The sequence below is a fragment of the Entelurus aequoreus genome, linkage group LG10 (genome assembly GCF_033978785.1).
Source record: "Entelurus aequoreus isolate RoL-2023_Sb linkage group LG10, RoL_Eaeq_v1.1, whole genome shotgun sequence".
NCBI lineage: Eukaryota > Metazoa > Chordata > Actinopteri > Syngnathiformes > Syngnathidae > Entelurus > Entelurus aequoreus.
The window spans coordinates 49,159,098-49,175,536 of record NC_084740.1 but is presented as its reverse complement, the minus strand read 5'-3'; the positions used below and the strand labels follow the sequence as shown (position 1 = coordinate 49,175,536).

The following is a 16,439-nucleotide window of genomic DNA, read 5'->3' as shown; positions in this document are numbered from 1 at the left end:
TAAGTAAACAAACAAAAGCTCCTAATTTAGCTGCTGACATATGCAGTAACATATTGTGTCATTTATCTACCTATTATTTTGTCAAAATTATTAAGGACAATTGGTAGAAAATGAATTATTAATCTACTTGTTCATTTACTGTTAATATCTGCTTACTTTCTCTTTTAACATGTTCTATCTACACTTCTGTTAAAATGTAATAATCACTTATTCTTCTCTTCTTTGATACTTTACATTAGTTTTGGATGATACCACAAATTTGGGTATCATTCCTATACCAAGTCGTTACAGGATCATACCAAGTCGTTACAGGATCATACATTGGTCATATATTCAAAGTCCTCTTGTGTCCAGGGGCGTATTTCCTTAGTTTATAAACAAAATACACTTTAAAAAAAAACAAAGGAACATTTTGTGATGCTAAAAAATATCGATGTAATCATATTAGTGTCGACTAGATAGCTCTTGTACTTGGTATCATCATAGGTGTAGATCCACCAATGGCGTTTGTTTATATTGTAGCTTCCCGGAAGAGTTGGTGCTGCAGGGAATTCTGGGAATTTGTTCTGTAGTGTTTATGTTGTGTTGCGCTGCAAATATCATCTGCTCATCAACACCCGTGCTCACCTGCGTTCCAGCGATCGACGGAGCGACGAAGGACTTCACCCGATCATCCGTGCGGTCGGCGGCTAGCGTCGGATAGCGCGTCTGCTATCAAAGTCAAAGTCCTCCTGGTTGTGTTGCTGCAGCCAGCCGCTAATACACCGATCCCACCTACAGCTTTCTTCTTTGCAGTCTTCATTGTTCATTAAACAAATTGCAAAAGATTCACCAACACAGATGTCCAGAATACTGTGGAATTTTGCGATGAAAACCGAGCTTTTTGTGTTGGATACAATGGTGTACCAATACTTCCGTTTCAACCATTGACGTCACGCGCATACGTCATCATACATAGACGTTTTCAACCGGAAGTTTCGTGGGAAATTTAAAATTGCACTTTATAAGTTAACCCGGCCGTATTGGCATGTGTTGCAATGTTAAGATTTCATCATTGATATATAAACTATCAGACTGCGTGGTCGGTAGTAGTGGCTTTCAGTAGGCTTTTAATCCTCTACTTCCCTGACGGGACATAAGGCTTCGACGATCTGCCTCCATCTGGACCTGTATTAGTATCGTGGTACTATACTAATACCGGTATACCGTACAACCCTAATCCATTGTTAATAAAGGAATGTTTTCCACAATGGCGAGCTGATGTGATGTGCTGCACGGCCTTCAGACTGTTAGATGACTTGCTGGCGCGACGTCGTATGACTGCAGTCAGACATCTTTTGTGTGTGGAAATATGACCCCAGGCCTGCATCCTTGAATATGTAGCAGGGAGGCCGTAGATCAGAGGTGTCAAAGCCTCCTCCCAGAGGGCGATACCCAGCCTGTTCTTTCCCCAACCGCCTCCCTCCCTTTAATTGGTTCAATTAGTTAAGTATCCATAGACATTATCGTGTATGCATTTTTCATGACTCCCCTTAACGCTCTGCTAAAACGGAGCAACTTCCGGCTATGATTTGCCATTTGGATGAATGTCAAGCAGGCTAAATGATTGCGCTAATTGAGTAATTAAAAGCAGATGTTGGAGCAAGAGCCAACAGCATACACTTTAAACACTTTGCCCTCCAGAAATCCTACAGTGTTTTTGACACCCCTGTTATGTATGGTTATCCCAGAGGTGCCTCTCTAATAGTTACAGTTTCACCCTCGTGATTATTCAGTTGAAGTCTCTGCTATTGAACCAAAAATGCTGTTTTATGCTATTCTGACCACGGGAAATGATCCGGAAAAGGAAAGCCCATCACGCTGCCTAATGGCCAAACAAGCTGGAGTCGGAGGCAAAGCACGGCTCCAACTATCGTTCTTACCCCCCGCCGTCCTCTGGTGGTACAGCGGCGGTCTGGGCAAGACTCTTTGGAGGGAGATAATGGTACGTTGGAGGTAATTAACGTTGGAATTGAGCCAGTAATGGGAATCGCTGCGCCATCAAATCGCAAAGGAGCAAGAGTGTATTTCTATGGTTTTGACAGCCGAGGTGATTGGAGTATTGCTGGAAGGCTTTACAAAGTGCCGATCGATAAGTAACAATTTTCCTATTAAAGACAAATTACTTGGACATTGCCGTAGCTTTTGGCTCTTTGGCTTCAGACCAGTGATGGGGAAAGGATCAGTGGAAGTAGGAAGGCTTGTGTAATTAAGTATTTTGCCGTGATGTTACTTTCGGTCCATTGGCAAGATACTTTAGATTTTTTTTAACAACCAGTCCAATTAGGAGAGGTTATGTTGGGTTGCTGCTTTGGTATTCCCTCCTTAGACTTAGGCCCCGTTTACACTAAGGTTATCCAGGGTAAATCCCACCTAACCTAATCCTTATCCACACACAACAATGCCACCGTTTAAGACCCCCTCCCCACCTCCGTCCGCCGGCGTAACGTGACCTAATACGCATGCGCGCATTGCTTTGTGTGCAAGTTCTTCAATGTAACTTATCTGAACAATATCCAGTGTTGTGGTATTTCAATGAACTGGAATCCAGTGTGCTGTGGGGCCCTATTGTAGTGAATCACACCTGAGACATCATAAATTAATCACATCTCTATTAGACATGTAAACAATGTGATAAAGAACATTTTACATCAATCAATCTAGGGATCTAGATATCTGGTCAGGACACTCCTCACTCTTTTGCCTTCACCTTCATTGTCCATTCCTTTTTGGTGACTTTATATACTCTGGACCTAGACGTTGAGTCCGCGACATACATGGCGGACAATAACTGATACTGTCTGCCAGGCCTGGCCCTAACCAATCTGGCGCCCTAGGCAAGATTTTAGGTGGCGCCCCCCCACATCGGCAGTGAAGTGTATATACTCACAAGAAACCGAATAGCTTTGTCTTTGACCTTTTTTTTTACTTAAAGAAAGCAAATTAACATATTATATGAGAATGTTATGTTATGATTATCTTTAACCGAATCACAGCAGTGCTCAAATTAAAAAACAGCATTCCCTCTCATGTGATATTGCTTTATTAACATTAATGATGTGCACTTGAACAACTAGGCTTACAACTATACCTAATATATAAAGGGGTGGAAAAGTGACTATTACCTGCAGGGCAAACATTAGCTAACCAGAACGCAATAACAATGTAAAGAAAAAATACCTGCTTAAAAGATCTAATACAAATGTCCCTGAGGAATGTAAGGTGGGAGTACTGTAATTACCTAACGTTACATTATTATTTTTCATAACAATTTAGCCCCCTCCACAATATTAACCCGACGTTAAAACAGAACTAGCTATTTATTGATTAGCAATTGCCGAATCATGTAACATTAGCTTAATGCTAAAAAGCCAGTTTACTATCACATTCTGTAACAGACAAATAATTTCATGTAGGCTAACGTTACCTACCTGCTACCTCTGTCTTTTTCTCGTTTATCCTCCTCTTCTGTTCTATTCCCTGGGCACCTGACAGTTTTGGCCGTTTTGACATCTTGTGTTGATTTTTTGATGTGGTGACGTCCAAAAAAAGTCATGATACAGGAAGGGAGGGGGGGGGGGGGGGGGCGTAATGTTGTAACAAATAATATTTCTATTAAATAGGCTTTACTTTGCATTTTAATTAACGTGGGATTATTTTTTGTATTTAGAAATAATAGCACCAACTTTTTTTTTTTTTTTCTCCAACATTTGTGGCACTGGCGTGGCGCCCCCTGATGGACGGCGCCCTTAGCATTTGCCTATACGGCCTATGCAACGGGCCGGCCCTGCTGTCTGCTAGGGATGATGTTTGATAACAAATTATCGAGTTCGAGCCCATTATCGAATCCTCTTATCGAACCGATTCCTTATCGATTCTCTTATCGAATCCAGATAGGTTGTTGTATATGGAATAAAACACAATATTTGGTTTAACAAAAGCTCACTTTTATTTTATAAGAAAAAGAAAAAAATTATAAATATTGACTGTTGTTACCCCCCCTAAAAAAATAAAAAATAAATAAATAAAAAATATTGACTGTTGTTACCCATGGTATGGTATTTTTTATTTTTTTTGTCATAAACAAATACAATCATGTGTGCTTACGGACTGTATCCCTGCAGACTGTATTGATATACCTGTATATTGATATATAATGTAGGAACCAGAAATATTAATAACAGAAAGAAACAACTCTTTTGTGTGAATGCGTGTGAATGGGGGAGGGAGGTTTTTTGGGTTGGTGCACTAATTAAGTGTATCTTGTGTTTTTTATGTTGATTTAATTAAAAAAAACTTCTTTTTTTTTGTGCGGCCCGGTACCAATCGATCCACGGACCGGTACCGGGCCGCGGTCCGGTGGTTGGGGACCACTGGTGTAGGCTACAAGATAACGTTAACGTTATCAGACACATACAAAAAGGCTAACGTTAACGTTACCGTTAGCCATTGACAATGCTTAGGTAACGTTAGTCCAGCTAACATTATTGCAATCCTGGAGGCTATGAGTGAGCAGATATGGAAATTAACCGGCAACAGTTAACGTTAGTTACTCACCAGCACTATCACTGGAATTGGCGCTGCAGGTTGAAGAGGGGCGTGCTTCGTCGCTGCTTCTCCACGACACCTTTCTCTAACCTTCAGGTTATGTGCAGCCTGAACATGTTTCAACATGCTTGTTGTACTTCCCCCCTTACATGAGAGCGAAGCCTGGCAATAATTGCAGATAGCCGTTTCCTCCTCGTATTTTTTTGTAAAATGAAGCCATGCCTTGAGGCGTTTTTTCCGGTCCATTGTTGTTGCTGCTTTCTGTATCTGCCGCCTAATGACTGAGCTACGTCATTTCCTGGGACGTGCTACAGGGCATTTCCTGTGGGACGGGATTCGTTCCCAGGGATTCGAATAAAAAACCAACTCTTTTTCTTTACTATAGTGGTCTCGATAACGGGAACCGGTTCTCAAAAAGGGATTTGAGTCCATGGAATTGGTTCTTTTTTTATCGAACAACCGGGAGAACCGGTTTCGAACATCGTCCCTACAGTCTGCTTTGCCAGTCCAAAAGCATTCGCCATTTTCCATAGTTTCCCCTCGACGGCCAGGTAATACAAAGCACACGCTACTTTTTTTTATCACATCCACGGGAGCCCGCATTCTCGTTGTCTCTCCTTCGACAAATGGACAAAGTTTTTCGCTAAGTAGAATTACAGCTGACCTGGACATTCGAAAGTTCTCTCGCCGTCTGAGAAGTGTTGTATCCCAAATAGCTGCAATCGCTTTCTCTTAAGGTATTCATGTGTGATTTCCACAAGCGTCTGTACATGTAGTGCAGTGGTTCTTAACCTGGGTTCGATCGAACCCTAGGGGTTCGGTGAGTCGGCCTCAGGGGTACGGCGGATCCTCCGCCGCAGAGGTCATGACACATCCGACTCATCATGTAAATAAAAACTTCTCCCTATCGGCGTATTATGGATACCCCCAAACAATGTTCCCTCTAATTTTCCATCTGATTTGCAGGTGTGTAATTTGTCGTGAGTTTATGCACTGTGTTGGTTTTGTTCTTTGAACAAGGTGATGTTCATGCAGAGTTCATTTTGTGCACCACTAAAAAAAACATATAACTTTGTCTTGAATTTGAAAATGTTTTATTTTTATTTTTCACTAAAGAAGGGCTCAGTGAATGCACATATGAAACTGGTGGGGTTTGGTACCTCCAACAAGGTTAAGAACCACTGATGTAGAGGAAGGAGAAACACGGGCATGTCTGGATGACTCGCCTCCATATTTCCAGCGCTTACCTCCGAGTTACGAAACCCCTTTATTATGAAGCTGGCTGTAACGCATTCTTTCTGATGTCACTTCCTGTGTGGGGCGCAGTCTTTCTGGCGTCACTTCAGTTTGTAAACGACCGATGAGTCCATAGAAAGCTAAGTGCCGGAGATTCAAGAAATACACGGAGCACTTAACCGTGTAAAAATTTGTCTGAGGAGGGGGACCTTAAACGCTGGTTTAGTGTGGCTGACACGGGGCTTAGGCTAAATAATTATTCGTCTAAAGGGTTAAACGACTTAATGTAGACATGGACTTAGACTTCCTTTATTGTCATTCAAATTTGAACTTTACAGTACAGATAAGAACGACATTTCGTTGCATTAGCTCGTTGTAGTGCAGGATAAAAGAGCAATAAGGTGCAGATATAAATAAATAGATTACTGTACAGATAAATATATTTCACTTTTGCATATGCATTCATGTTTACGGATGTATGTTATATTGTCTTTATAGTCCAGCAAGTTAATCAGTTTTGGGGGGGGGGGATTGAGGGGATTATTATGATGCGTTCAAGAATCCTATTGCCTGATGCCTGGTTCACACCAACGGCGCTTGTCGCGCTTTAAAGCGGCGAGCAAAGCGCCGTCATTTTTGTCAATTTTTCCACGAATATCCCGATCTCCGAAGTAATGTTGTGCTTTGATACGCTCTGATATGCTCTGATACGAATTATTTGCCGCTTTGTTACCGTTCCTCACGATTTGATGCCGCTTTGATCCCGCTTTGATACACTTTGAATCACGCTTTGATACGTTTTATTACGCTTTATTGAACTTTATTACGCTTTGATGCGATCCTGACGCTTTAAATCAGGCTCTGACACAATTATCAAGCTCTGTTGTGCATTGTTACAACAAAAATAAGAAAAAAATGTGAAAAACTCAGTATACTAAGTTTTCCCCACATTTTTTTAGATTTATCTATTTATTAGATTTTTCTTTTTGTTGTATTATATACAGGATAAAACACATAGTGTAATAAAAAAGAGAAATATGATAAACAAATAAGTTAAAAAAAAAAGTGAAAAACCCAGTATACTAAGTTTTCCCCACATTTTTTTAGATTTATCTATTTATTTGATTTCTCTTTTTGTTTTATTATATACAGGATAAAACACATAATGTATCAAAAAAGAGAAATATGATAAACAAATAAGTAAAAAAAAATTGAAAAACTCAGTATACTGTTTTCCACACATTTTTTATATTCATTTATTTTTTCAATTTCTCTTTTTTTCCCATTATATTATGTTTATTATTTATTATTTATTATGTTTTATATCTTCATTTCTTTTATTTCTTTGTCATCTTCATAAATATCTATCTTTCATTTCTTCTGCTAGTTGACAATAATAAAAGGCATTTCTTTTAAACGTAACATATTCTCTTTATTATTAAGGAAGATGTTATCAACATGTACAGCAAGCAACAAACTTGACCAAACAAAAAAGCACAAATAGTATCACTGTTCACCAATCAGGTTACATAATGTGGGGTTCATATGACAAAGGGTACATTATGTTGTATGAGATGATACAAGAGAGTGGATCAACATAGTCCACAAAGTAGAAAGTTAAGAACCATTTTTGTTTACATTTTCATACAGAAAAATTATAGACAGTAATGTCAAACTGTAACATCAAACAGCAAACTCTAACAGAAGTACAGAAACAATGATCATCATATAAAAAAGGCAATGATGCAAAAGAGAATGGATTAATCCTGTGTTGGTTTTACATAAAGTTTCAATGTCACTAGTCAATATCACAGTCACTTCCTATTTGTAGTTGTAGACTGGGGTCCGCGCTTTGAACCAAGATCTGTTAAGCTTTCCTACGCTTTGAGTCAAGCTTTGTCAGGGTTTGTCACGCTTTGATACGCTCTCGGCGCTGAATCCATTCTTGACAGAGCGCCCAATTTTTTTAAACCGTTTAAAAATTTGTGGCGAACTTGCCGCATGTCCCGCTTCACAACAAGCTTTCCCACGATCCATTACGACCCTCACGCTTTAATCACGCTTTGTTACGCTTTGTTACGCTTTAACGCCGCTTTGCATGCCGCTTTAAAGCACCGTCAAAGCGCCGCTGGTGTGAACCTAGCATGAGGGAAGAAGCTGTTACAGAACCTGGAGGTTCTGCTAGGGAGGCTGCGGAACCTCTTTCTAGAGTCCAGCAGTGAAAACAGTCCTTGGTGGGGGTGGGAGGAGTCTCTACAGATTTTCTGAACCCTGGTCAGGCAGCAGCTTTTTGCGATCTCCCGGATAGGAGTAACAAGAGTCCTGATGATCTTTTCCGCCGTCCTCACCACTCTCTGGAGAGACTTCCAGTCTGAGGCACTGCAGGCTCCAGTCCAGACAGAGATGCAGTTGGTCAGCAGGCTCTCTATAGTGCCTCTGTAGAATGTGCTGAGAATGGGGGCGAGGGAGCTGTGCTCTTTTCATCCGACGTAAAAACAAAAGCATACCTCATGAACAACATTAGTTGTATGTGGGAGACACCACCTGTCCCCCACATACAACACTGTCCTTTCCACCATTCCTAAAAGACTCTACAATTTAGCTCCAACAAATAACAGGAGTTAGGAGGCCTCTACACTAAGACGGCTAAAGTTATACAGGGTATAACCCACTTAACCTTATCCCTGTCCACACACACACAATGGTTTAAAGGCCTACTGAAATGATTTTTTTTTATTTAAACGGGGATAGCAGATCTATTCTATGTGTCATACTTGATCATTTCGCGATATTGCCATATTTTTGCTGAAAGGATTTAGTATAGAACAACGACGATAAAGATCGCAACTTTTGGTATCTGATAAAAAAAGGCTTGCCCCTACCGGAAGTAGCGTGACGTAGTCAATTGAACATATATGCAAAGTTCCCTATTGTTTACAATGATGGCCGCATGAAGTGAGAGAGATTCGGACCGAGAAAGCGACAATTTCCCCATTAATTTGAGCGAGGATGAGAGATTTGTGGATGAGTAAAGTGCAAGTGAAGGACTAGTGGGGAGTTGAAGCTATTCAGATAGGGAAGATGCTGTGAGAGCCGGGGGTGACCTGATATTCAGCTGGGAATGACTACAACAGTAAATAAACACAAGACATATAGAGTATATACTCTATTAGCCACAACACAACCCGGCTTATATTTAATATGCCACAAATTACTCCTGCATAAAAACACCTCAGTGTTTGTTATGCTAGCTCCTAGCTCCTCTGCTAGCTCCTAGCTCCATAGAACGCGCCAATACAATTCAAACACCTGATCAACACACACAATCACTCAGCCCAAAAGACCGTTCACCTAACCCAAGGTTCATAAAGCTTATATATTTTTAAAAAGTTACGTACGTGACGCGCACATACGGTCAAGCTATCAAATGTTTAGCAGCCAAGGCTGCATACTCACGGTACCTGATATTCAGCTGGGAATGACTACAACAGTAAATAAACACAAGACATATATATACTCTATTAGCCACAACACAACCTGGCTTATATTTAATATGCCACAAATTAATCCTGCATAAAAACACCTGCGTGTTTGTTACGCTAGCTCCTAGCTCCTCTGCTAGCTCCTAGCTCCATAGAACACGCCAATACAATTCAAACACCTGATCAACACACACAATCACTCAGCCCAAAAGACAGTTCACCTAACCCAATGTTCATAAAGCTTATATATTTTTAAAAAGTTACGTACGTGACGCGCACATACGGTCAAGCTATCAAATGTTTAGCAGCCAAGGCTGCATACTGACGGTACCTGGTATTCAGCTGGGAATGACTAAAACAGTAAATAAACACAAGACATATATTTACTCTATTAGTCACAACACAAACAGGCTTATATTTAATATGACACAAATTAATCCTGCATAAAAACACCTACGTCTTTGTTATGCTAACTCCTAGCTCCTATGCTAGCTCCTAGCTCCATAGAACACGCCAATAAAATTCAAACACCTGATCAACACACACAATCACTCAGCCCAAAAGACCGTTCACCTAACCCAAGGTTCATAAAGCTTATATATTTTAAAAAAGTTACGTACATACGCAAAAAAAAAGTTGCGCACATACGGTCAAGCGATCAAATGTTTAGAAGCCAAAGCTGCATACTCACGGTAGCACGTCTGCGTCTTTGTCATCCAAATCAAAGTAATCCTGGTAAGAGTCTGTGTTGTCCCAGTTCTCTACAGGCGTCTGTGTATCGAAGTCAAAAGTCCTGCTGGTTAGAGTCTCTGTTATCCGAGTTCTTCCATCTTGACTGCATCTTTCGGGAATGTAAACAAAGACGCGCCGGCTGTGTACTGTTGTTGCTGACTTCGTTCGAAAAATACGTCCGTTTCGCACCGACAACTTTCTTCTTTGCTTGCTCAGCTTCTTTCTCCATAATGCAATGAACATAATTGCAACAGATTCACGAACACAGATGTCCAGAATACTGTGGAATTATGAAATGAAAACAGAGCTTTTTTGTATTGTATTCAATGGGGAAGGCATACCTCTGTTCCCCGGGCTACGTCACGCGCATACGTCATCCTCAGAGGCGTTTCGAACCGGAAGTTTAGCGGCAAATTTAAAATGTCACTTTATAAGTTAACCCGGCCGTATTGGCATGTGTTGCAATGTTAAGATTTCATCATTGATATATAAACTATCAGACTGCGTGGTCGGTAGTAGTGGGTTTCAGTAGGCCTTTAAGACCCCCTACCCCCTCCGTCCGCGGGTGCAACGCGACCTAGTACGCATGTGCGGGAAATGGCAGCCGCGCATATATTACGTCATACTCACCTCTGACCTGGAAGTGTATCCATACCCGGCAGTCTGGTATGTGAAGTATTTCAATGTAGACTATTGCATACTTGCCAACCCTCCCGTTTTTAGCGGGAGACTCCCGGTATTCAGCGCCTCTCCCGATAACCTCCCGGCAGAAATTTTCTCCCGACAAACTCCCGGTATTCAGCCGGAGCTGGATCACGCCCCCTCCAGCTCAATGCGGACCTGAGTGGGGACAGCCTGTTCTCACGTCCGCTTTCCCACAATATAAACAGCTTGCCTGCCCAATGACGTCATAACTGTAGAATGATCGAGGGCGAGTTCTTGGTTTCTTATGTGGGTTTATTGTTAGGCAGTTTCATTAACGTCCTCCCAGCGCGGTAACAACACACAACAACAGCAGTCACGTTTAGTCTACCGTAAAGCAGTTCTTCTGCCGTAAACAGCAATGTTGTGTCTTAAACAGGACAATACTTCCATCTACTGGATAGCCTCCAGAACACTGAAATTCAAGTATTTCTTCTATTTATATGTATAATAAAATAAATATATATATTTATATATAGCTAGAATTCACTGAAAGTCAAGTATTTCATATATATACATATATATATATATATATATGAAATACTTGAGTTGGTGAATTCTAGCTTAAATATATTCCCCTCTTAACCACGCCCCCAACCACGCCCCTGCCCCACCCCGACCACGCCCCCCACCCTCCAACTCCCGGTATCGGAGGTCTCAAGGTTGGCAAGTATGGACTATTGCCACATTTCTTTTAACAGTAAACCTTGCTTGCCTCACCATCAGCAGCTGTTAGACTATTGTAGTGAATCACACCTGACCATAAGGTGAGACGTTAGCCAACTTTGAAATTCAACCCGAGGACACTGCGAGGGAGACGCGACAACATGTTTGTTTGCACCCAACCATTTTCATTACCTGTAGAGTGAGGACATATGATGGATTCATCATCTAAATGGGGAAGTCTTGTGCTGAAAGATATAAACATCCCATCAGTCAGCATCCCAGTCAGACATTGTATGATATATGATTGTTTCAACATGTTGGCAGTTTGTATTTCTTGTTTAGCACTTAGCAATACTGTTACACGATGCCTAACTTTTAGCTCATCCTCTGTATTTACAGGCTTAAATATACAAGGTTCTGGATCGTCATTTGTCCCAAAGTAGTCGTCGTTGGCTCTCATGAAGTCTGCCATGATTAATAGTAGTTGTTATTGTTGAAGGAAATATCGAACGTTGCGGTGTGCTTTGTAATATCTATGTCCCCCCCCTACCCCCAAAAAAGTTACGGAAATGCCGAAAATAAATACAGTAAATATTACATTGCAATATTAGTGGGGTTTTTACTCCATTATTTATATAACTACAGCCGGTTTATAAAACGTTGTTGAAGGATTTTTCAAGGGTTTTATAGGTGGTGTAGTTCGAATCCGTGTCCTGGGCATGACATTGAAGTGCATCCGGCCTCTATGGGGTCTTGGGGCACTAGGAGGTTACCCCCTTTTCCACTGTTACCCCAGGTGGCCAAGTACCTGACTGCCCCCTAGCCAGGGACACGGTGAAGACCTCAACGGCGGAGCAGGCGGAAGACGGTAGATTTAAGAACTACCACAACAGCTGCGATGGCGGAAGAAGGCTGCAGCAGAAAAGGGTCCCCAGTCGTCTTGGACTCCATGCCACTGGACCCTGACCCGATTCTGTCAAGGATCGTGTGGTGACTCTCTGTGCACCAGTCTCCCCATGTAAAAAAAAGTCACGCACAGGCATCCTCCATAAAGGGATACACCCCTACCAGGAGGATCGTCATACTCGTTCGAGTGACCGCCGATGATGATGAGATCGAATCCCCATTGCCTACATTGTTAGCCACCTCTTGCTAGCGTTCTTTAACTAGTCTACCACCTCAGGAACGTTGCTAAACTCCGCCCCTCACTCACTCTCTCTGATGCCGAGAAGCTTGTCCACGCCTTTGTCTCCTCCAGGCTAGACTACTGCAACGCACTTCTTGTGGGGATCCCCAGCAAGAACATCCAGAAACTGCAATACATACAGAATAGTGCTGCTAGGATCCGGATGAGAGTGCGGAAATAGGACCATAGCACACCAACTCTCAAATCCCTTCACTGGCTTCCTGTTCCACTCAGAATTGAATACAAAGTATCCCTACTAACCCACCAGTGCCTCCATGGAAATGCCCCCCTCTACCTCAAAGAACTACTCACCCCCAAATCCTCCATCCACACGACACCTCCGCTCCGGACAGGCTAGCCTCCTCCAACTTCCAAAGACAAAGCTACGAACAATGGGAGACCGGGCTTTCTGCTCCGCCGCTCCCAGTCTGTGGAACGCTCTCCCTGACCACCTGAGGGCACCACAGACTGTGGATGCTTTTAAAAAGGCTTAAAAACCCTTCTTTTTAAAAAAGCCTTTTTTTAGATATATGCATACTAGTTTTAGCTATTAGGCTGTTTTAGTTTTTATTTGTATTTATTTTTTGTTATCTTTTAATTTTTTTATTTTTTTAATACACTGTAGCACTTTGAGGTTGTTTACTCAATGCAAAGTGCTTTTTACAAATAAAATCTATTATTATTATTAATGTTATTAGTTAGACTACACACAAAAAGTGACAGATGTACATGCTTTTGTCTCACATGGGGATTGTGAAGGATAAAATGAATACAAATGCAGTTCCCCTTTAAGAGAAAAACTAATTTGCTTGAAAGACGAATGATGCCACTCAAAAGAAATCCAAAGAAGTGAGAAGAGTTGATGACAAATCTTAGTGTAATACATCCTTAGACCCTTAGTGCGGCTAATGAACTCAGTAATTACTCATCAGCGGTTGGGAGGGTCTGTGTCGGGGGGCGATGAGAGCAATGGCTGCTGGGAGACATAGGACTGAAACAACAGGCAACAATCAACACAGTGTCTGCACAACAATCAATCACGGCTGTCACGCCTTGAACACTCGCAATAATTTGCTGCTGTTTTCCAGAAATGGCTACACATTGTACCATGCACCTAACAACACATGGCCCAGGGTGGAAGAATGTTGTATGATTTACAATGATAAACTCTTAGAAATGTTCAACTTACTTAGGTCAAACCATGGTCTGTGCGTCTGTAGAAAATTTGTAGGCCAGGGATTTTTAACTAAGATGTTTCCCGAAAGCTAAGGACCACAGGGCACGAGCGTTCTAATGTTTTTAAGGACCTTATGGTAAAAAGGCTAGGCCAGGGGTGACACCAAGAGTCACATCATACACCTGGGCACACATGGACATCACCCAATCCTAGAGTACTTAGACCACAGGCCAGTCATTTTCAACAATGACCATTAGGCCCGTTTCCACCGCAGTAACTTTTACAGGAGCTTTTCCTTTAAGCTTTTACTACTTAAGTATAAAATACTACACGGTCTAGCTCCATCCTATCTTGATGATTGTATTGTACCATATGTCCCGGCAAGAAATCTGCGTTTAAAGAACTCCGGCTTATTAGTGATTACCAGAGCCCAAAAAAAGTCTTCGGGCTACAGAGCATTTTCTATTGGGGCTCCAGTACTATGGAATGCCCTCCCGGTAACAGTTAGAGATGCTACCTCAGTAGAAGCATTTAAGTCCCAACTTAAAACTCATTTGTATACTCTAGTCTTTAAATAGACCCCCTTTTCAGACCAGTTGATCTGCCGTTTTTTTTCTTTTCTCTTCTGCCCCCCCTCTCCCTTGTGGAGGGGGAGCACAGGTCCGGTGGCCATGGATGAAGTGCTGGCTGTCCAGAGTCGGGACCCGGGGTGGACCGCTCGCCTGTGCATCGGTTGGGGACATCTCTGCGTTGCTGACCTGTCTCCGCTCGGGATGGTCTCCTGCTGGCCCCACTATGGACTGGACTCTCATTATTATGTTAGATCCACTATGGACTGGACTCTCACTATTATGTTAGATCCACTATGGACTGGACTTTCACTATTATGTTAGATCCACTATGGACTGGACTTTCACTATTATGTTAGATCCACTATGGACTGGACTCTCACACTATTATGTTAGATCCACTATGGACTGGACACTCACTATTATGTTAGATCCACTATGGACTGGACTCTCACACTATTATGTTAGATCCACTATGAACTGGACTTTCACACTATTATGTTAGATCTACTATGGACTGGATTCTCACAATATTATGTTAGATCCACTATGGACTGGACTCTCACTATTATGTTAGATCCACTATGGACTGGACTCTCACAATATTATGTTAGATCCACTATGGACTGGACTCTCACACTATTATGTTAGATCCACTATGGACTGGACTCTCACTATTATGTTAGATCCACTATGGACTGGACTCTCACACTATTATGTTAGATCCACTATGAACTGGACTTTCACACTATTATGTTAGATCCACTATGGACTGGACTCTCATTATCATGATAGATCCACTCTGGACTGGACTCTCACACTATTATGTTAGATCCAGTATGGACTGGACTCTCACACTATTATGTTAGATCCACTATAGACTGGACTCTCACTATTATGTTAGATCCACTATGGACTGGACTCTCACACTATTATGTTAGATCCACTATGGACTGGACTCTCACTATTATGTTAGATCCACTATGGACTGGACATTCACACTATTATGTTAGATCCACTATGGACTGGACTCTCACTATTATGTTAGATCTACTATGGACTGGACTCTGACTATTATGTTAGATCCACTATGGACTGGACTCTCACTATTATGTTAGATCCACTATGGACTGGACTCTCACTATTATGTTAGAGCCACTATGGACTGGACTCTCACTATTATGTTAGATCCACTATGGACTGGACTCTCACTATTATGTTAGATCCACTATGGACTGGACTCTCACTATTATGTTAGAGCCACTATGGACTGGACTCTCACTATTATGTTAGATCCACTATGGACTGGACTCTCACTATTATGTTAGATCCACTATGGACTGGACTTTCACAATATTATGTCCGACCCACTCGACGTCCATTGCATCCGGTCTCCCCTAGAGGGTTGGGGGTTACCCACATATGCGGTCCTCTCCAAGGTTTGTCATAGTCATTCACATCGACGTCCCATTGGGATTGTGAGTTTTTCCTTGTCCTTATGTGGGCTCTGTACCGCGGATGTCGTTGTGGCTTGTGCAGCCCTTTGAGACACTTGTGATTTAGGGCTATATAGACTGATTGATTGATTGATTGATGTACAGCTTGAGTTGTTCAACAGTCCAGGGCCAAATTTGACCCCCGGGCCTCCAGTTGAATGGGTACAATGTAGAAGGTGTTTCTTCTTAGAAATGGTGTCTTTCTCTTCCATTTCTAAAATACCCAGAGAAAACAAGTCGTTTACTTCAAATCTTATCCGTTTGTCTTCAGTGGTGTGCGTCAAACAGAATTAGCGGCCATTTATTATCCGATGATCTATCCAGTTCTTTTTCCGTCGACCTCCACAAAGCATTTAGAACTGAATTGTCTTTCTGAGCATCGGTTAACTGGCCTTGACATTTAAATACGAGTCAGAGCAGGTTGGTGAGTAACGCCGGACTATTCACAGATGCTCCTTCCTGCCGAGCTCTAAATCACGTTTCTTAATTCCCAGAGCCACATCTCAATCATACTCCTTGCTAATTTGAGAGTCACCCTCATTTCGTTTTAAACGATTCATTTTTGGCAAATTTGTAAATGGCCCCGATGTGTGTGTGTGTGTGTGT

At 41.8% G+C, this 16,439-nt stretch overlaps 1 protein-coding gene across 1 annotated transcript in view; it reads left to right on the top strand.

Moving 5' to 3' along the window:
* Positions 1–13,038, top strand: part of lg10h15orf61 (linkage group 10 C15orf61 homolog) — a 51,965-nt gene extending 38,927 nt beyond the window's left edge. Inside the window, exon 3 of the mRNA XM_062061093.1 lies at positions 12,202–13,038. Coding sequence (XP_061917077.1) covers positions 12,202–12,371 — 170 coding nt within the window. The 3' untranslated portion in view covers positions 12,372–13,038. The remainder of the gene's footprint in view (positions 1–12,201) is intronic.
* Positions 13,039–16,439: the final 3,401 nt, after the last annotated feature.